This window comes from Eumetopias jubatus, unplaced genomic scaffold, assembly GCF_037043125.1.
Source record: "Eumetopias jubatus isolate StellerSeaLion01/CBP00866 unplaced genomic scaffold, mEumJub1_p1.0 scaffold_17, whole genome shotgun sequence".
In the NCBI taxonomy this organism is placed as follows: domain Eukaryota; kingdom Metazoa; phylum Chordata; class Mammalia; order Carnivora; family Otariidae; genus Eumetopias; species Eumetopias jubatus.
Genome location: NW_028274823.1, coordinates 56,025,623 through 56,048,183, shown reverse-complemented (window position 1 = coordinate 56,048,183; position 22,561 = coordinate 56,025,623). Strand labels below are relative to the sequence as shown.

Sequence of the window (22,561 nt, the reverse complement as noted above, 5' to 3'; positions counted from 1 at the left end):
ATCATTCTAGGATGAATGTTGGCTCTGTCAAAAATCAGCCAAGTGCTTGTTTTCCAGTTTCATGTTAATGATGGTTTCACCTCTCACTGACAGTCATGTCTTTGGTTGCCCTCATTAGTGTTTTAAGACTTCGCTTTCCAGGCAAAGTGACACGTAAAACAAAAGCAGAGGAAAGGTTTTGGTAAAATACTGCTTAGACATGAATCTTCCCCCTGGCTCCCACCCCGACCCAATAGCTCAAAATAAGACCCTATAAAACCAAACTAAAGCATTTCAAACTGCACTTTTATCTCTGATGCTTGAAAAAACTGTCCAATCACCTGGCAGAAGTATTTCACGTCTTTTCATATACAGTATGTTATTTCTATTACTAGCAAAATATGAAAAAGCCCCCAATGATTTCCTGACATCTCCCATTTTCATGAGTTTTGTTTTCCAACCATCAACAATGGAGGTAGAGCCATATTTTATCACTAGAGCAAAATAATAGTGGCCACATATTTTTTAAAGATTTTATTTGTTCATTCATGAGAGACAGAGGCGGAGGGGGGGGGAGAGAGAGAGGGAGAAGCAGGCTCCCAAGGAGCAGGGAGCCCGATGCAGGACTCGATCCCAGGACCCTGGGATCATGACCTGAGCGAAGGCAGACGCTTAACCATCTGAGCCCCCCAGGCACCCAGTAGTGCCCATATTTTGACAAGATGTCTTGTCCCAGGCTGTTCTCAAACTTCATGTTTTTCTGATATTCATGCTAATTATAAAATCTGCACAATTTATTTACAAGAGCAGTGTTATTTCTCATTCAATAATTTTTATTAATATATTCTGTAATAAGGCATAAATGAAATGGCAAAAGAAATCATTGTTCATCTTTCAAGTTAATGAATGTGTACCACAGATAAACATAAAATTAGTCTTGGATACATTCTGAAATAAAAGGACGTTAAGTGTAAATTCAAGTTCATTATGATCCATATCAGCTGAATCTTGCTATGTGGACTATTAAAGTTGCAATCAAATTTAACTAAAAAATGAACTTCACTTATTAACAGAGGATGGTGAGTTATGAGCTATAGGTATATTTAATTTGGGGCTCTCTTTTTCTTGAATTTAGTAAACTCATTTGAAAAAAGAAACAGGGGCGCCTGGGTGGCTCAGTTGTTGAGCGTCTGCCTTCGGCTCAGGTCATGGTTCCGGGGTCCTGGCATCAAGCCCCACATCAGGCTCCCTGCTCGGTGGGAGGCCTGCTTCTCCCTCTTCCACCCCCTCTGCTTGTGTTCCCTCTCTCGCTGTGTCTCTCTCTGTCAAATAAGTAAATAAACAAATCTTTTAAAAAAATAAAAGATAAAAAAAAAAATAAACAGGGGTGCCTGGGTGGCTCAGTTGATTAAACATCTGCCTCCGGCTCAGGTTTTGGGTCCGGGGATCGAGCCCTGCATGGGGCTCTCTGCTCAGTGGGGAGTCTCCTTTTTTTTTAAAGATTTTATTTTATTTATTTAAGAGAGAATGAGAGAGAGAGCACATGAAGGGGGGTAGGGTCAGAGGGAGAAGCAGACTCCCTGCTCAGCAGGGAGCCTGATGCGGGACTCGATCCCGGGACTCCAGGATCATGACCTGAGCCGAAGGCAGTCGCTTAACCAACTGAGCCACCCAGCCGTCCCTCAGTGGGGAGTCTCCTTGTCCCTCTTCCTCTGCCCTCCCCCCAGCTCGTGCTCTCTCTCTCGTTCATGCTCTCTCTCTCTCTCTCAAATAAATAAAATCTTTAAAAATAAAAATAAACATTTGCTAGAAAAGATTCAAGTAAATAGAAATTCAATAGGATTGACTGCTAACTGAATATTTATGACATAATTAGTGTAACTTGAGGGTCTATTAAATATGAGCATATCTAATCATAAAGAAGTTGTATTGGGTGAAATAAAAGAAAATTAAACTAAATTCTAACCATTTAGGTGTCAGCAAACTTTTCCCATAAAGGGCGAGGTGTCCATATGGTGTCTGTCACAACTTCTCAACTCTGGCCCTGTGGCACTAAAGCAGTCAGACGTGAATAACCACACGAGGGTGGCCGTGTTCCAATAAAACTTTATTTATGGACCAGGGCATTTGAATTTTACATGATTTTTACATGTCCTGAAATACTACTCTTCTTTTGATTTTTTTCAACCATTAAAAAACATAAAAAACATTCATAGTTTGAGGGTCATATGCAAAACAGGGGGCAGGACATAGCTGGCCCTCAGACTATAGTTTGCTGGACCCTGCTCTAAGAATCTATAATCTCAAGTATGGGGTTAAAAACTATCCCCTTTGGCAAACAGAAAATCTATCTTTTTCTTCTCCTCCTCCAAAATCTGATTTCTATAAAAAACAGTTTTAGTCAGTCAATCCGGAAAAGCTAGCTGAGTGCTTGCTAGGTGCAAGAAAACTGCTGAACACTGGGGAGCACGTCACAGGTCTCTGCAAGGTCAAGGTGAGGAGAGGAGGGAAGAGTGTCATGGAGGGGGATGGGCCTTACCAATTTAGATAGAGGGACTATCTGTATTTGAAGAATGAGTAGAATTTGCACGTAACAAGATTTCAGTAAAAGAGAAACAGAGAGATAAGGACAAAACCTTAGAAAGTAGCCCTACAAGGCAGTGAATTAAAAAAAAAAAAAAAGAAAGTAAGTAGATTCTGTGGCAGGGAAAAAAACCAGGAGAGCCAATGGCCACTGAAGCCAAGAGAAGAGAACATTTGAAGGAGAAAAGGGCTTAATACTCTCAGTGTGGTTACTGGGAAAAAGTAAAAGTAGGTCAAGGCACTAAACAAACAGGGGCCACCGGTGACCTTTTACAGTGTTGTTTCAGTTCAACAATAGAGGAGAGAACTAGGTTTCAGGGAATTAACTAGGGAATAGTCTGAAAAGGATGACAGCAGGAAGAATGGCTTTTTAGAGAAATGAACTCTCATTTCTTCAAACAAAAAACATCCTAACGAAAGATACTGCTACCAGGGTGCCTGGGTGGCTCAGTCATTAAGCGTCTGCCTTTGGCTCACATCATGATCCCAGGGTCCTGGGATCGAGCCCCGCATCGGGCTCCCTGCTCCGCGGGAAGCCTTGCTTCTCCCTCTCCCACTCCCCCTGCTTGTGTTCCCTCTCTCGCTGTGTCTCTCTCTGCCAAATAAATAAAATCTTTAAGAAAAAAAAAAGAAAGATACTGCTACCTTCCAAGTAGCTTACTCTAATATGAAACATTCTACTTAGAGAGTTGTTCCTTAAACTTTTATACCCTTTGAAATCAAATGGCCCAAATTTTGCGGTAAGATCAACAATTAATAAAAGCTGCATCTACCTTAAACACTGAAACAAAACACAGCCAAGACTTCAATAAACACTTCTGGAAGGTAGTTATCAAAAAAAAAAAAAGTATATACACACAGACACACGCAACAAATGGCTAGTGTCCTATCCCCCTCCTAAGTGCACGTCTGTCTTTCCTTCTTTTAGAAAATTTTATTTTGACAGTTTCATACTTACAGCAAAGTTCTAAGAATAAGAACAGCAAAAAGAATTCCTGGATACCTTTTATCCTTCTTTCTTATCACCTACTTTAAGAAACACATTTTTTTTTAAAGATTTTTTAATTTATTTATTTGAGAGAGAGAGAATGAGAGATAGAGAGCACGAGAGGGAAGAGGGTCAGAGGGAGAAGCAGACTCCCTGCTGAGCAGGGAGCCCGATGCGGAACTCGATCCCGGGACTCCAAGATCATGACCTGAGCCGAAGGCAGTCGCTTAACCAACTGAGCCACCCAGGCGCCCAAGAAACACATTCTTTAGCTGAATTTCCTGTTTCGTTTTTTGTTCTTTGTATTGTAGGTATTGCCAACAAATTTCAGCCATTCAGTTTATTTTTAAGATTTTTATTTATTTAGGGGCGCCTGGGTGGCACAGTAGGTTAAGTGTCTGCCTCTGGCTCATGTCATAATCCCAGGGTCCTGGGATGGAGCCCCGCGCATCGGGCTCCCTGCTCAGCAGGGAGTCTGGTTGTCCCTCTCCCACTCCCCGTTTGTATTCCCTCTCTCTCTGTCTCGTGTGCACACACTCTCTCTAACAAATAAATAAAATCTTTAAAATTTATTTAATTGAGAGAGAGTGAGAGTGAGAGAGATCACAGAGGAAGAAGAAGCAGACTCCCTGCTAAGGCAAGGGAGCCGAAGGCAGACATTAACCAACTGAGCCATCCAGTTACCCCAGTACAGTTTAAAAACTACTGGGGGCCAAGTAGTTTCATTAAGTTTCTGTGACGCAGTCACAAGTTGTAGGAAAGAAAAGTACAATATAAGCTCACTTCACAGAATTCCTGTTTGGGACTCCTGTGCTCCTCTATCAGTGAGGTGAGGTCTTTCATCAGCTCTGCCCTGGTCTCTCTCTCCTCTCCTTCTGGGACTCTGACTAAATGCAAGTTAGTTAGATATTCTCATTCTGTCCTGTATGTCTCTTATCCTCTCAGCTCCAATTTTTACCTTTCCCTCTGTCCATGCACAACGTTCTGGATGATTTCTTCTGACCTAACTTCCAGCCCACTCCATCTCTTTAGCTATGTCTACTTTGCTGCTAAACCTATCCACTGAGCTCCTAATTTCAGTTATTGCATTTTACAGTTCTAGCATTTCTATTTGATTTTTAAAACTGCTACGTCACTTTGCTTTTGTAACAGTTCCCAATTACCTGATAACAATTTTAAGCTTAGCTTTTAATTTCTCTGAACACAGTAAACATAGCTGTTGTCAGCCTAAGTCTCATCATGACTCCAGTATCTCGTGTCTTTGAGTTTTGGATGTCTGTTTGCTTATGGGGGGAGTGGTCTCCTCACAGGCCCCGTTACCTTTGTGTACTGGCCATTTTGGGGGGAAAAGTTCCTTGAAGGAATATTATTAGGCAGAGAGTGATGAAACTGTCTTCTGGAGAGGATTTTTCTTTGCAACTGCCAGGTGCCTGGGGGCACTCCCAGTCTAGAGCCTTCTTCATCCAAGTTCAAGAACTCATGCTCTCTCCACTTTCTCCTTGAGAATCTTTTTGTTTTTTTCACCTGTAATTCTCCTTTTAGAATTTTTTTCTTTTCCGTTTAGAATCTTTACAGTTAATTTTTACACTGCTTAAGGATCCTCTTTGTCATATTTTCCCTTATATTTTCCATGTCTTCACCTTTGCCAGAGATTTTAACTTTATCTTCCAACCCTTAATTGAATATATGTATGTTTGAATATATGTATTTATATATAAAACATATATATATACATAACATCTATATATACATATATACACGTATATATATAACATATATATAAAAATATATATGTAATTTCCATGGAGTCTCTTATTCTCTAATTGACCTTTTCCACAACATCTTAACTTGATGAGTGAAAATCTTCAGAAAGTTGTATGTTTGCCCCTGTAACACATTTCTTACTTCACATGATTATCAAGAATAACATGACTGCTTTCAATGCTATGGAGAAAAACTATTACAAAATACTAGAATGTCCAAGGGAACTGAACTTAGTGTTAACAGTGTATATGCATAAATAGCTTAGAGAGGAAGTGACATCTGTTTATTGATTTTACATAAAGATTAAAATTTCAAGTCACAGAAATATTGGGTAGTAAAAATGACACCATAGCTATGGTGGTAGTGAGAGACAATAATTTTATTCTACATTCGATTTGCTGTTGTTTATCCTGATATAATAGTGCAATGGAACATTTATTGATAGACTTTCAAAGAAAGCCTTTCTAAAAGAGTTGAGTTTTGGGGTGGGGGGTAAAGAATTCTAAAGAGCCATGTGACCAAGAAGTAATTTTCAATAACAGTATGTAATACAGCTGAAAACTGAATTGGATAATGGATAATGAAAGACACAATGTTTTCTTCCTTAGAAATAATAGTTTCTGGGGCGCCTGGGTGGCTCAGTTGGTTAAGCATCCAACTCTTGATTTCAGCTCAGGTCATAATCTCAAGGTAGTGAGACTGAGCCCCACATCAGGCTCTGCAGTCAGCGGGGGAGTCTGCTGGAGATTCTCTCTCTCTCCCTCTGCCCTTCCCCCACTCTCACATGTGCATGCTGGAGCACTCTCTAAAATAAATAAATATTTTTTAAAGAAGAAATAATACAGTTTCTAAACACTAGTCTCTCTTTGTAGTCATTAATGTTTGCTTTTTTTTTCTTTTAAGCTCCACACCCAACAGGGGGCTCAAACTCACAACCCCAAAATCAAGAGTCCCATGCTCTATTGACTGAACCAGCCAGGTGCTCCTAATATCCTTTTTAAAAAAATTCCTATATAGTTCTTAATCTCACTTCTCTTCCCTAGAAAAAAACAAAAATGAATTCAGCTTTTCAATACTCTTCTAATACTCCAAAACAAAGTAGTCATTCAAAACAAGCATCTTCACTGCAAGTGTTTTAAGAATTTAATTGTGACTTTGTTACCTTAGGACAAACAAACTGGAGTTGGCCAGGGGGGGACAAGGGAGGTATGGTCTACTTTTTGACCTTGGTAGTAGTTACACTGTTCACTTCCTGATTATTTGTTAAAGAGTATATATATATATATTTCATGCACTTTTCTATGTATATGTTTCACCAAAGAAGATAAAATAGTACATATTTTTAAATAGCTTCCTTAAGCAAATTAAATAAAGATCTCACTTAAATTTATTTATTCTACCTGTCCTTTTGTAAAGATGTTAAGGGGCAGAGATAGAACAAAAGCAAAAATGAATGCAATATTTGAGTTACTATCATTTACAGCTTTCGAGAAAAGTCACAATGTGGCTAGAATAAAACATATTTCCAAGTAAAGTATTAAAAATTAATACGATTTAGGGGCACCTGGGTGGCTCAGTCGGTTAAGCATCAGACTCTTGGTTTCAGCTCAGGGCATGATCTCAAGAGTCCTGGGATCAGGCTACGTTGGGGCTCCATACTCAGCAGGGAGTCTGCTTCTGCTCTCCCTCTCCCCCCACCAAAATGAATAAATAAATCTTTAAAAAAAACTTAATACAGTTTAATAGCACCCATTCCCTCTTTCTCTAAATTTAAAGATTCCTATATATAAAATAGAAAAGGCACAAATTCACCTCCCTTTTACTTGGTTTATATTTTCCAGGATTTTTAAGTGTCTAAAGAAATGGCACTTTCATGGTGTCCTTTGATTCTGGACCTACAGCACTTTCTTTCTATTCCTTCCCAAATACATCAACTGTGCCTTTGTTTGCATGATACCACCTCCTCTGGTGAGTACAAGCTAGACTCTGAAAACCCTTCTTCACTCTGCAGTTAGAAGCTATGCTTTTGAACAGTTAACACCATGCTCGTGTTCAATGTGCTGAGAGTACAGTTCTGGAACAGTGATTCTATGGCTTAAGGCCAGCTCAGAGGGCCCCCAAACAGACTGCCATTAAGACCACCTCTCTCTCCGAAGCTGGCAGGACTGAACTGTCCTACTTGCAAGGGGGCAGTTATTTCTAGCAGTGTGTCTTTAGGTTGGCATGGTTTCTCCAATTTCAAGTTTATCACTGCCTTACGGATAAACAAACAACATCTTTGCTCCTATTTCTTAGATCAGAAATAGAAACTCTCTGAGGGGACACTACCCTCTGAATTTGGCCTAGGTCTTCTTCCCTTGTACATTCTCCTTTCAGAGCTGTCAGTCTTCCCTCACAACCCACCATAACTAAATATGTTCCTTTTCTGGTTCAAAAAACACAGGACAGTGATTCTTTAGTTGTCAGTTCTTCCAAAGTCCTTCTTAAGGTAAGAAAATTCTTACTTTAGCTAGGAATAACCCAATGCTGGTCTATTACCGCTGCAACAACTCTCAAAAGAGCAGTACAAAAGAAAAATGTGGCTTCTACCTCCCAAAGTCATTAAAGACTTTTTCTCTTTCTTATTAAGGCACCCAGAACACATAATATTCCACCAAGCCAAAAGGACCGATTCTCTTCATGGAGTAGAATAGCAATTGGCTGTTACTTATTAAATTCCTACAGCAATGAGCAATGACTTGCTTCCTCGTTTTGTTTCTCTTTGAATAGTAGATGAAGTTGATTTTTTTCCAAGGCTGCTTCTCATCACCAGCATTCCTGATCCTTGACCTATGCAGCGGTTAATATGCTACCCACATATGCTTGGCCTCCTGAACAACCAGTGCAGTTAACCTTTCGGTCTTCTCCAAGTCAGTTCCTATCTTGTTAGTGAAATTGATGTTTTCTCCTTCTAAACATAATAATTTTATCTGGTATAAAACTACATATATGATTCATCGGTTTTTATGAATCTTTTTCTCCCCAAGGGTTTCTGGGCCCGTGGGTTCTCATGTTCTAATTGAGAAAGGCATGTTCACTCATGGTAATTCCAAAAGGTGGGCTACTATAGCTGCTTCACAAACGCAATTATCACCTCTTCTGCCTTTGGGCATGGCCAATTGTTGGAGGCCATGTTTTACCTTTATTCTCAAAGAAAAGTGAATTCCTTTGACCGAATGTAGGCGAAAGCTTACATTTTCTGCAGCTAATGATTAAAAAGTAAAATATTGGACACTGTATCAAAGCACACTTTGTTCTATCTGTGTTCAAAGGGACTTCTCTATATTCATAACTCACCCCCATCATTTTGTACTGTAATTGCCTATTAACCATCTGTACTCCTCAAAGACAGGAAGCTCCTGGAAGGCAGGGACTGTATCATAATGACTGTTTTATCTGCAGGGCACATGCTCTGGCAGATGGTATACACTCAATAAGTACTTCTGTTGGTGCGTTAGTATTGCATTCAATTCAAGTCTAATTCTTAATTAGCCACGGATTTAGACTAACTGGCACACACCATTGCCCCAACATTTACGAAATGACTTCTAATCAGACTTTATCACAGTTCAAACAGATATGCCCAACTTCAAATACCTAATGATCTCTACCTAAACACGAAGCATCTTTATGGGAGGCAACAGAAACAATGCTAACCCTGTGATCTGAATCTTTTTGTTGATTCAGACTCTGCCACTAACTAGCGGTAACCTTTGGCAAATCGCTTTAACCACACTGGATCTTGTGCCCTGAGAGACCAAAGCGGGAAAGTGGATTAAATGGTCTGGAAGTCCCTGGCTGAGCCCAGCTCTAGAACTCTGAGGAGGCATGAACCGGGAAGGGTGCTACTAACAGAGCAAGCCCTTGTTAACACTAGAGGGAGCTGCACCCATGTCATCACTGGGGTGGTGAGGAAGACTTCGAGGCAAAGCATCTTTAAATTGGAAGACTGGCTCTCCAGAGTGAGAGAAACGAAGTATCAGGCGAGAGACCCCTACCGTTCCTGCAGCCACGGCACACGCTCTCTGCCATCACCTCCCTCTTACAGATGGCCCGGCACCTCACACTTGACTTTCATCAGCACACCTTCAGAGCTTTAATTCTGATTCCAAAAGAATCAAGGTGGCTTGAGTCATTCCTACAGATTTCTCTCCCCATTTGGTCTACTTTCTTTCTTAATCAAATTAACAACAACAACAAAAAAGCAAAGTGATTAATGTTATTATTGGAAAAGCCCCAGGAAATGAGATGGAGGAGGAGAAAGATTCATATCACACTGAAGCTAGGGGCCTGGGAAAATCAGTAAACTACAGCTGAATACATTAGCAGCTTGCCACTCAAACCAAAGCTACCATAGCTACTTTGACAACAAGAGGAGCACTCAAAAAAGAGGAAAGATAGCAAGGAAAAGAAGAAATTGACATAGCTCGGCAGGGCAGGAGCCTGAATGCCTGCCTAAGAGGGAATCCGGTCACTGTGAGGCCGGGCTCTGCGGTAAGAAGTTTGCAGCTGCTGAAGTGATGTCATTAGAGGTAATGGGGTCACATTAGGCATTTTGCAAGAAAAATGCCAAGTGACCAGATAAGGCAATGGAGGATGGGGTGGAGAAGAAAAAACAAAAAGCATTTCTAAAGCTAAAGCTTATTCTGAAGTTATATACATACACTCTCCTCCCAGCTCCAAAAAATGTATGGCCTTGAAAAGGTATGACCTAGGGGCGCCTGGGTGGCTCAGTCGTTAAACGTCTGCCTTCGGCTCAGGTCATGATCTCAGGGTCCTGGGATCGAGCTCCGCATCGGGCTCCCTGCTCCGCGGGAAACCTGCTTCTCCCTCTCCCACTCCCCCTGCTTGTGTTCCTGCTCTCGCTGTGTCTCTCTGTCAAATAAATAAATAAAATCTTAAAAAAAAAAAAGGTATGACCTAAACCATTATAGAACGAGTGAAATGAAGAATCCAAAACCCCTCGGTTGTATCAACTTCTGTTTCCATTTGCCCAGAGGCACAATGACATGCTAACCTGACAGAGGCGGCATAAATCATGGATATTACAGAATGTAGTCTGTAGGAGAAACATAAATGCAATCCTGAAGAACCCTTTTTATGGAAATTTCATAGATTAATTTAACACTCAGGAAGCAAAGCCTCAACTGTCAGAAAGAGACCACCTACTTTTCAGAACATGGGCTATTCCTGAGTAAAAACAGATTACAAAGCAACTTTAGAGAGGGACTGTGGGTGAAGAAAAAAGTCTACTAGAACAAAACAAACAATTCTTTTTCACTTAAAAAAAAAATTGCAAACTCAGACCTCCAGAGGTAAAATAGAGAGTAAAACTCACCAGGTTAAAATCAACGTATTCCTGAGTCCGTGTACTCAGGGTACTTGTTTCTGAACTCACCAATTTTAAGTACTCTAAGAGATATCACAGCTTCAACAGATTCAAAAAGATTTCTCTTCCTTTAGGACATTAAAAAAAATATTTTTTTTTTTTTTGGCCAGACCTTTGAATCAATGATCCTCAGGAGAAGCATGAGAAAAATATACTTTATTGTTAAAAGGAGAACGACTTGTTTTCCTCTCTTATTTTCGGACACATGCCAAAGGATTTCCAATTCACCCTGCCACGTACTGACCTTTAAAATGTTTCGCCCATCAAATGATTCTCTTTCCTTGAAGATGTATTTGCCATCTGCTGTGTAGAGATTGTACCTGCCTTCAGCTGTAAATATTTCAAAGATAATGTTAGAAGAGAAGCTTGGGTTATTTACGTTTGTTTTCTTTTGGGTTTCTATAGTACAACTAGCAAAATCTGTACTATCTGGAACATGGCTTAATAGGAGGGAAAAACATCAGTCTGAGTCAAGAGGCCCAGAGTCCAGCCTCAGCTCTGTCATCAATTCAGTATACATTTATTCATTCAACACCGTCCAAGTACTCAAGGTACGTTACCTATGTAATTAACCATATTCTTTTTTTTAAAGTATAGTTGACATACAATGTTATAGTAATTTCAGGTGTACAACACAGTGATTTGACAATTCTATACATTACTCAGTGCTCACCACGCTAAGTGTAGCCACCATCTGCCACACACCATCTGTCATACAATGTTATTACAATATTATTGGCTGTCTTCCCCATGCTATACTTTTCACCTCTGTAACTTATTTATTTTATAACTGGAAGTTTGTACCTCTTAATCCCCTTTACCTATTTTGCCAATGCCACCCCAATCTCCCCTCTGGCAACCACCAGTTTGTTCTCTAATATTTATGCATCTGCTTTTGTTGTTTGTTTTTTAGATTCTACCTATAAGTAAAGGGGTGCCTGGGTGGCTCAGTCGGCTGAGCATCTGCCTTTGGCTCAGATCATGATCTCGGGGTCCTGGGATCGAGCCCCAAGTCAGGCTCTCTGTTCGGCAGGGAGTCTGCTTCTCTCTCTCTCCTCTCCCTCTGTGCACTCTCTTTCTCTCTCAAATAATAAATAATCTTTTAAAAAAATGTACAGATTCTATATATAAGTAAAATCATTTGGTATTTGTCTTTCTCTGATTTATTTCACTTTGCATACTGTGCTCTTGGTCCATCCATGTTGTCATAAATGGCAAAGTTCATTCTTTTTTATGGCTGAGTTGTATTCCGTTGTGTATGTATATATATGTACACACACACCCACACATCTTCTTTACCCATTCATCAAAAAGACAAGAAATGACAAGTGTTGGCAAGGACACAGAGCAAAAGGAACCTTCATGCACTGCTGATGGGAATGCAAACTAAAGCATGAGTATGAAGGTTCCTTAAAAAAAAGTAAAATAGAAATACCATACAATCCAGTAATTCCACTTCTACCTTCAAAGAAAATGAAAATACTAAATCAAAAAGATATATGTATGTCTATGTTTACTGCAGCATTATTTACAATAGCCAAGATATGGAAGCAGCCTAAATGTCCAACGACAGATGAATGGATAAAAGAAGATGGGGGAGGGGTGTTTGTATGTAAAATGAGCTATATTCTTAGGCAAATTATGTCTCCTCTATGGACCTCAGTTCATTTATACAGTTACAGGTTAAGACTAGGTGATCTCCAAAGGTCCCTGGTGGTCTAAAAACCCAAGATTTGTATAAGCTATATGCATTTTAAAATATGTAAAAATATACAAAAATTCACACCTTAAGTAGTCAAAATGCTGGTGACATTGATTTGGGTTGCAACCAACATGAAGTGGGTTGGTTTAAGGACCTCCCCCCAAATGAGAGAACCCCTTTCAGTTGCAATCAAAGGTATCTTTACAGACATTCTACACAGAAATGCAGCAAATCTATGACCTTGTATTAATTTAGCTTGCTTATCCCAAAAGACATCCTTCAAGTATAGCAGGAAAAAGGATTTCAAAGGAAAGGGATGACAGGTAAGAAAGAGTGAAACACCTTATTCTATGCCCTTTTCAAGTAAAAATTCAGCCAGAGAAGAATCCAAGGTATAGAAAATTCAAAGCATCCTTAAGAAATATTTAACCCTCAGAATATTTTCTAAAATATCAACCCTTTCTTGCCCACCAACAGACACTCAAAAATATTTGTATTTCCACTTCTGAATATGCTCTTTTATTATATATAGGTACGGAGACTACCAAGTCAGAATTGGTAAAGTATATCTAGGCTGCTAACTCCATGAGCACAATATATGTTAGCCAGCCCACTGGAATTACACTTCAGTAACTTCTAATGAGAGAGTATTCTCTTAATCAAAGAACCCAATACCATGTATATTTCACAAATTAAAAACAGGTCCCCTGTTAAGAGATGTGAAACTTTAAAGATTCATTTATTTATTTGAGAGAGAGAGAAAGAGAGCATGCACGTGCATGCACACTTGGGGGGGGGGCAGGGAGAGGGGCAGAGGGAGAGGGAGAGAGAATCCCAAGCAGACTCTGCACTGAGCACACAGCCCGAAGTGGGGCTCAATCTCACAACCCTGAGATCACGACCTGAGCCAAAACCGAAAGTCGGACACTCAACCAACTCCGCACCACCCAGGTGCCCCAAGAGGTGATGTGAAACTTTAAAGTAAATCCATACTAAACAAATATCAATTAAAAAGCAGTAATGAGGAGTGCCTGGGAGGCTCAGTCGGTTAAGCGCCCAACACTTGATCTCAGTTCAGGTCTTGATCTCAGGGTCCTGAGTTCAAGCCCCTCATTGGGCTCCATAAAAAAAAAAAAAAAAAAAAAAAAAAGCAGTCATGATACCTGAAGATTGAAATGTTTTTTTTGTGAGGGCGGAGGAAGAGATTATCTTAAGCAGGCTCCACATCCAATGCAGAGCCCCACGCAGGGCTTGATCTCACAAGCCTGAGATCATAACCTGAGCCAAAATCAAGTGCTGGATGCTTAACCAACTGAGCCACCCAGGTGCCCCTGAAGACTGAAATGCTTAATGACAGGTTCAAAACCTGTAAGTTGCATTAGCCATCAGGGAAAAGCAAATCAAAACTAAAATGAGATACTACCTCACATCTAAAATGATGGCAATAATCAAAAAGATAGATAAATAACGAGTGTTAGCAAAGATGTGGAGAAAATGGAACCCTGGTGCACTGCTGGTAGGAACGTAAAGTGGTACAGTCGCTTTGGAAAACAGTCTGGCAGTTCCTCAAAAAGTTAAACACTGGTTACCATAGGACCCAGAAATTTCACTCTTAAGTATATACCCAAGAGAAGTGAAAAGATATCCCCACACAAAAACTTGTACGTAATTGTTCATAGCAGCATTAACTGTAATAATCAAAAAGAAGGAACAATACAAATGTCCATTAACTGAGGAATGGATAAGATGTGGTACATCCACACAATGGAAGATTATTTAGCACTAAAAGGAAATGAGGTATAATACATGTTATGTTATCACATGGATGAACCCTGCAAACATTAGGCTAGGTGAAAGAAACCAGTCACAGAACATCACATATTGCATGATTCTATTTATACAAAATATCCAGAAAAGGCAAATTCATAGGACAGAAAGTAGACTGATGGTACCTAGGACTAAAACTTTAGGAGGAAATGAGGAGTCACACTGCCAATGGGGTTTCTGATGAAAATGTTCTAAAATTGATCATGGTAATGGTTGCATAACTCTGACTACACTAAAAATCACTGAATTATATATTTTTATTTTGTTATTTTTTTAAAGATTTATTTATTTGAGGGAGGGAGAGAGCATGTGTGCACGTGCGCACATGTGAGCAGGGAGAGGGGCAGAGGGAGGGGGAAAGAGAGAACCTCAAGAAGACTTCCCGTCAAGTGCATAGCGCGACATGGGGCTCAATCTCACGACCCTGAGATCATGACTTGAGCCAAAATTAAGAGTCGGATGCTCAACTGACTGAGCCACTCAGGCAACCCTGAATTACATATTTTAAATGAGTGAATCATATAGTATGTGGATTGTATCTCAATAAAGGTGTTATATTCAAACTACCTCTAAGTAGGAAAGAATAACTAGACTGTGTGAGGCGAACGTGATAACCACTACACTATGGAGGATAACTAGACGTGTACACAGAACATTTTCTTACATAGAGCTCTAGTGCTAAATGAATATAAATCTGGATCCACACAATTTAGAAGATACAGATTCCTGCATAATTCAACTCTTTTATGTCAAAAGGTTAGTTAATAATGGCATATCTTAAGAGCTCTGAAGTAAGATTTAAAGACTAGGACACTTTCAGAATGTACTGCTGATAGCATTAAATGTCTAATAAAACACTGTCTATACCTGCACTGTCCAAATTAGTAGCCTCTAGTCATACGTGATTATTTAAATTTAATTAATTTAAATTAATTAAAGTGAAAAGTTTACTTTCTCAGCCTCACCAGCCACTTCTAACTGCTCAGTAACTACTTATGGATAGTGGCTACCATATTGGACATCACAGGTACAGAATATTTCCATCATCACAGGGAGTTCTATTGGATGGTACTGGATACAATATATCTTCTGAACCGAAGAATTTAGAGTATACTCTAGAGCTCTAGAACTTTACATAGTGATGTTAAAATGTACATCACCTCAGAGGATCTATGTATATTTCCAAACTTAAAACTGACCATCCAGAACAAAATAAATACCACAAACTCCTTTAAATGTTCCCACTGGACAAGGTACATACATATATATGAAATAGTCCAGAAATTTTTCCCCAAAAATTCCAAATATTCTTCTGCAATACTACCACCCAAATGAAAAAAAAAAAGTATTCCATCAGAACAAGTATAGAGTTTTGGATTCTATTAAGTACCCAAACAAGAGTCTATAGGCTTTGACTTAGTCATTTGAACCATTTTTGATCTTAGTACTCCCAAAGGTAAAACAGTGATTTGTTTAGAAAAATCTTAAATAAAATACAATCTAACATCACAAAACATTAACACTAGAACCAAAATGTGGACAGTTACACAACTCTTAGTCCTACAATGGCTCTAAGAAAATCGGGTTGGGGTGCCTGAGTGGCTCAGTCGTTAAGCGTCTGCCTTCGGCTTGGGTCATGATCCCTGCATAGGGCTCCCTGCTCGGCGGGAAGCCTGCTTCTCCCTCTCCCACTCCGCCTGCTTGTGTTCCCTCTCTCGCTGTCTCTTTCTGTCAAACAAATAAATAAAGTCTTAAAAAAAAAAAAGAAAAGAAAAGAAAATCAGGTTAATATTAAATGACTTCCAGTTGGGATCTTTGGTATACATCCGAAAGAAATAAAAAGATGTACAGTTGACCCTTGAACAATGGGGATTAGGGGCACCAACCCCCATGTAGTTGAAAACTCGTGTGTATCTTTTGACCCCCCCTAAAACTAACTACTACTGTTGGCCAAAAGCCTTACTGATAATATAACCAGTCAATTAATACATATTTTGTATGTTATATGTATTATATACTGCATTCTTACAATAAAGTAAACAAGAAAAATAAAGTACTTTTTTCAAGATTTTATTTATTTGAGAGAGTGAAAGAGAGAGTATGAGAGGGGGGAGGGTCAGACTCCCTGCTGAGTGGGGAGCCCAATGCGGGGCTCGATCCTGGGACTCCAGGATCATGACCTGAGCCGAAGGCAGACGCTTAACCAACTGAGCCATCCAGGCACCCCAAGAAAAAAGAAAATATTAAGAAAATTTTAAGGAACAGAAAACACATTTACAGTACTATACTGTAGTTACTGAAAGAATTCCATGTAAAAGTGGACCAGCACAGTGCAAACTGTTGTTCAAGGGTCAACTGTACTTTGACAAAAAGGAACACACAAACTGTCCTAAAGTATAAATCTACAAATAGTTTATGGGTTCAAGTCCTGATGGAGTCCTCTTCCAACCTAAACTTTCTAAAACTAAGGTCAGGTCCTAAACAAAGAAAATAAAACCTGAATATGGGATTTTAGTGCTGATATATTTCAAACAAGTTTTAGAAGGAGAAGCTACATGTAATTTGAATTTGCGGCTCCTGGTCAGACAGATCCTAAATGTGCTAGAAAAGCTTTCACTTGGGGGTAGGGTGGAGAAGACAATGGAAGAAAAGAAAAATACTTTTTGAAATGTAGATAATTATCCCAAATCAAGGGTCAAAACAAGGTATTTTTATATAAAGGCTCAGATTCCATGAGAGGAAAAATTATTACTCTAACACCAGGTTTCTCAACCTTGGTGCTACTGACATTTCTAGATACTTCTTTGTTGAGGTGTGCTGTCCTGTCCATTGTAGAGAGTTAAGTAGCATCCCTGGCCTCTTCCCACTAGATGCCAGCAGCAATTGCACCCTCAACCCCTAAGTGTGACAACCGAATGTCCTGGGGCAGGGGAAGGGGTGACGTGCACAAAGTTGCCCCTAGTTGAGAACCACTGGCCTAACCTTTACTTTTATTAGCTAATCTTCCTTCCGTCTTTCTTCTTTTCAAAAAGCCACCAAGTATCGCCAAGAGACAGACTTATACTAAAATAATTATTCACTGTTTACCTAAAATTTACCTGGGCATTTTGTATTTCTTTTTGCTAAATCTGGAAACCCTATGTGCAACAGAAATCAAAGATCTGGAATGTCACGGTGCCACACTAGATATCTCCCTCACCACTTCCACCGTGCTCATCAAAACAAGTTAAAGATTCAAAGAAAGATTCCCAGAGATTCTTTGATAGCCCGTCTTGTTCAAACCCCAAGGATATCACAAGGCCTTGCTGATCCTAAACTATGCTACAGTTCTATGGGGGACTTACCATTGGGGTCCTTCCTGAATAGAGTGTTCATCACTGTCGCATGGAGTTTCACACTATTCCACTCTTTCACTATTAGTCCAGATGCCTGAAAACGTTCCAGCACTCGATCGACTAATTCCTGCAGCCTGAAGAAATCGAAGGAAGAAGTATAAAAATCTTAGTAAACTCTGAACTCCTGATTACCGATTCAATGTTGACAGAGTATCTGTTCTGGGCCAGTCACTGTACAAGACCCTGCAAAGGCTACAGTCCCCACCACCATGGTGTTCACAGCCTTGTGGAACAGATGGACATGGAAACCGTAACACTGAAATACATCATGAGGATTGTTAAGGGAGGGACCAACCATACATGGAGAGGGCAAGGTTCTTACAGGAGGTTTAAACATGATCTTGAAGGAATATGGAAGCTCAGCATCTCAGGATAGGGCTCAAGAAGCCAGACTCAACAGAGAGTTGCCTAAAAAGAAGTGCTTTATTGCTTCATCCAGTCAGAGACCCTAAAGCTCCCATGTGTTATGTTTCTGCCAGGATCAAAGGAGGTCTGGTACGATTTTAAGACATTTGCTCCCTGGGAAGGAGCCTGCACTCTGAAGATCCCAGTAGCCTTGGACACTGTCCCAGTGTTTCACCGAGACTGAAGTGTAGTACCGATAAAGACAACTATAGGAAAATCCATTGGCTGCATGACTCTTCCCCACGTGGGCTCCAGGTAGCTCTAAGCAGTAAGGGCTCTGCAGTGGCTGAGTTCTAGCTTGACGATGGCCATTCATTCTAATACCTCTCCCAGAAGCAATTCTTGCACAGAAGTTTTCATCCTGTTCCGGGGTTGTGCTCAATAGCCTGAAGAACTCCCTTTAGGGGCGCCTGGGTGGCTCAGTCATTGGGCGTCTGCCTTCGGCTCAGGTCATGGTCTCGGGGTCCTGGGATCGAGCCCCGCATCGCGCTCCCTGCTCGGCGGGGAGCCTGCTTCTCCCTCTCCCACTCCCCCTGCTTGTGTTCCCTCTCTGGCTCTCTCTCTCTCTGTCAAATAAATAAAATCTTAAAAAAAAAAGAGGAACTCCCTTTAACATTTCTTGTAAGGCCATTGTAGTGGTGATGAACTCCGTCACCTTTTGTTTGTCTGGAAAACTCATTTATCTCTCCTTCAGTTCTGAAGAACAACTTTGCTGGCTATGCCGACAAGAGGGGTCAGCGATCCAGCAGGTGTGTGGTGAGCAGACGATGGTCCGAGGCCTCAGGAAGCAGCCATCTTCTGTGACCACTCACTCATCTGATGGTAAAATGCAGCCTGTGGCTTCTACATATTGTGCCAGAATGTCTACTCTGAGACGGAAGCAGCTCATGCTGGATATGTGGCGGGTCCCCATGAAATGACAGGGCAGGGCGTCTGGGGGCAGTCACAGGGCGCAGCCTGCCCCTTACAACCTTCCCCTCACCCTTCTCTGAGATTTGTGCTGATGCTCATTGACTTCTCTGGCGCCAAATCATCCTCCGTGAGTCACGAGTGTACTAATGAACAACAGATTTCACATTTTTAGATGGACTAGTAATACTCTTTGTGTCAAACATCACCTCTTTCCTGGATACAGGTAGCCCTGAAAAATTTAGAGTTCATGAATCTTCCATCACTTCTTGGGCCATGGCCCACGTGTAATGGTCCACAGTGTAAGCACTGTGGCCAGTGAGCAGCTGCTTCTTGAGCAAGGCTAGACAGCTTTCCTTTATGTGAGATGGGGGCCAAGCCTAGCCTGTGCGGCCCATTTGTGGGAGCCTGCCTCAGGCAGAACACGCCGGCTGCAGCAACTCAGTTGCTTGATGTCTGTCTCCAAGTGGACAGCAGCCCCTAGTACCCCAACCCTCCAGGGATCTTCCCCCCATTTAGACATGAGCAAAACAACTCTTTTTGCTTGCACTGCGTGCACTGCAGCAAAAGAAAGTTATTGTCCCCCAGAAATTGACTCGGAAACACAATTATTTTCCTTTTCATGGTTTTTAGGCTCTAAAGTTCCAAATTAATCTTCTTAAAATCCTAATTTACTTTAATTGCTTTTTATGAAATACTGTCTACTAATCAAGAAACATGTATAACATGAGTAAGCCATAATTAAGAATAATAACAATAAAGTAAATACCCATGTCCCCTCTACTGAATTTCAGAACCAGAACACAGGGCTGGGACTGGGGCCGAAGTAAGTGAGGAAATGACCTCGGGCACAAAATTGAAGGGGGTGCCAAAAAATGCAGTAACCAAAATAAATGTTTTAATGCAATATTTTAAAAAATCAAAATGCCAAAAAAAAAGTCCATGATGAACAGAATATCAAAATTTTGAATGAAGATGAGATCAATGTTGCTGAGTTATCCCTTTGCGTCAGGCTCCAGGGTGGCCTGGCACAGGGTAGAACATTACAACACACCAGTCCCTCAAGATGCTCCGGGCTCTGGAGAGCCCCGTGATTCCACACAGCCTCGTGACCTCGGCACTCCTCAACACGCACCTTTTCTTATCAGGCTTCCTCCACTCAGCTTGACAGCTGCCACCTCTGTGCCTTTTGTTCCCTGAGCCACAGGATCCACCCCCTCCCTCCACCTATGCAGATCTTATCATCCTTCCAGGCCCAACTCAAATCTCACTCTTCCATGAAGCCTTTCTAAACACCCTAACACCCCATTCACTCCCCTGTACCTGTGAGCAGTGATTCTGCCCTTCTCTGAAATGCTGCTCTACTTACGTGTGCTCTACTTAGCACTCTCAGGGACAGTCCCTTGCTGTTTCAAGTCTCTCTGTCCTGTTCCCCTACTAGATTGCATGCTCCTCAAGAGCGTGTTATATTTTCTTGTATCTTCCAGAACACCATTATATTTGGCTTTCAGTAACTACTGGCTGTGATTGGTTAATTGATGGATGTGACTGGTTAAAAAGTGAGAAGTGAGGAGTGCCTGGATGGTTCAGTCAGTTGGGTGTCCGACTCATGGTTTTGGCTCAGGTCACAATCTCACAGGTTGTGAGATTGAGCCCCCGAGTCGTGCTGCATGCTTGGCAGGGAGTCTGCTTGAGGTTCTCTCCCTCTGCCATCCCCCCTACTCACACACACACACACACGCTCTCTCTCTCTCTTAAAAAAAAGTGGGAAGTGAATGTAAAAAATAAAATAAACATGGTCTTGAAGGATCGCTGAAGACTCGCAGATAAAACTGGTAAGGAAAAACACTTCAAGCAGAAGAAATAGTACAAAGATGCCAAAGCATGCGCGATCACATCTTATTTGGAAAACTGCTGATTACTGAATATAGCTGTAGCAGTGAGTGAAGGAAAAGGAACAATGGAGATGAACTGGATAGAAGTGGTGGTCAGACCATCAGAAGCCACAGAGATTTTAAAAAGAGAATGATGTGGTCAGATGTCCATTTCTGAAAGCTGATGCTGTAGCAGAGTAGAAAACATTTTAGAAGAACAGACCAGAGAGAGAGAGGGTGGCTAGAACAGTGTCAGGCATTATTTTAAACACTCGATATCTGTTAACACATTTCATCCTCACAACGTATTATTATCCCTATTTTACTAATGCGGGAACTGAGGCACAGAGAAGTTATAAAACTTGACCAAAGTCACATAACTAATACGTGACAGATCCAAAATCAGAACCCATGCCATCTGGTTTCAGAGCACGGGCTTTAAGGACTGTGCTATGAAGGGGGAAAAGGAGGAACATCTAAACTATGGCAGGGGCAATGAGAACCAAGACAAGAGATTGGCTTCACAAGAGCCGTGTGAGAGAGGCTGGTGCCCTCAGACATGGCGGCATTCAAGCACAGAGAGCAGCTGGGGTGACTCACAAGAGTCTGCCTTACATGACCAGGTGGGCCACTGACCAAGATGGGCAGCTGGGGAGAAGCAATTGCTACTGTTATGCTATGTCGTTCCAAGGAGAGAATTAATACTGTGTATGCTTTTGAATATGTGACATGGGACATCAAGTAGGACAGGTCCAGGAGAGGGATGGAAATACAAGCCTGAAACACAAGAGAAAAATCTGGACAAAAGATACAGATTTGAGGGGTGCCTTGGTGGCTCAGTCAGGTAAGCGTCCTCTTGATTTCAGCTCAGGTCATGATCTCAGGGTCATGAGATTGAGCCCCCTGTCAGGCTGTGCTCAGTGCAGTCTGCTTAAGATTTTCCCTCGCCCTCTCCCTCTGATCCTCCCCCCGCCCCGCCCCATGCACACACACACACTCTCTCTCTCTCTCAAATGAATAAAATCTTAAAAAAAAAAAATACAGATTTGGGAGTCGTGAGTGCAGAAACAGTAGATAAAAGCATGGGTGAGATGCAGTCACAGTGGGAAGGAGGATTCACAGTAAGCCACAGGGAGAGCGAAGGATGGAGCCCTAAGGGACACGCCTGTGGAAGGGGCAGAGAAGGAACCAGCAAAGATCATCAGTAAAGAGGAATAAGAAAAAACTTCAGAAGAGGACTTCAAAAAGGCTGAAAGGAGAATTATAGGAGGGAAAAAAAAATAATCAGCACGGTACAATGCCACAGAAAAGCAAGGTGAGAAAAGGAACCAAACAAGGCCTACTTCCTTGTCGCAGTCAGAGCGTACCGCAGAGCTCTGCAGAAGCAGGGTGCTAGCACACCAAGACGGAAGCCTTGTACAGAGGACCAAGGCAGAAACCAGAGAGAGGGGGACGGGGTAAGTGCACATCAACTCTTTCCAGAAACTCGCAAGGAAGCAGAGAAACTAATGCCTTGATAATTCAAATGTACAGAGTTGAGGGCAGGTTGTTTGTGTTTGTTTTTGATGAGGAGAAAGAACTGAAAATGCTTACTGACAACAAGAAATTATCCAATAGAGAAGAAAGATAAAACTTTAGGCAAAAGAGGGAACTGACAGAATAAGATCTCAAAGGACACAGGAAGGGCTGATGTGCTCCAGGTGACAG

General features: G+C 41.2%; 1 protein-coding gene across 5 annotated transcripts in view; it reads right to left on the bottom strand.

The window, feature by feature from the left end:
- Positions 1-22,561, bottom strand: part of ASCC1 (activating signal cointegrator 1 complex subunit 1) — a 105,188-nt gene that overhangs the window by 12,542 nt on the left and 70,085 nt on the right. For all 5 annotated transcript variants that reach the window (XM_028109590.2, XM_028109592.2, XM_028109591.2 and 2 more), the window contains exons 8-9: positions 17,616-17,740; positions 10,987-11,072 (exon numbers count right to left, since the gene is read on the bottom strand). In XM_028109590.2, the coding sequence (XP_027965391.1) occupies positions 10,987-11,072; positions 17,616-17,740 (211 nt within the window). The remainder of the gene's footprint in view (positions 1-10,986; positions 11,073-17,615; positions 17,741-22,561) is intronic.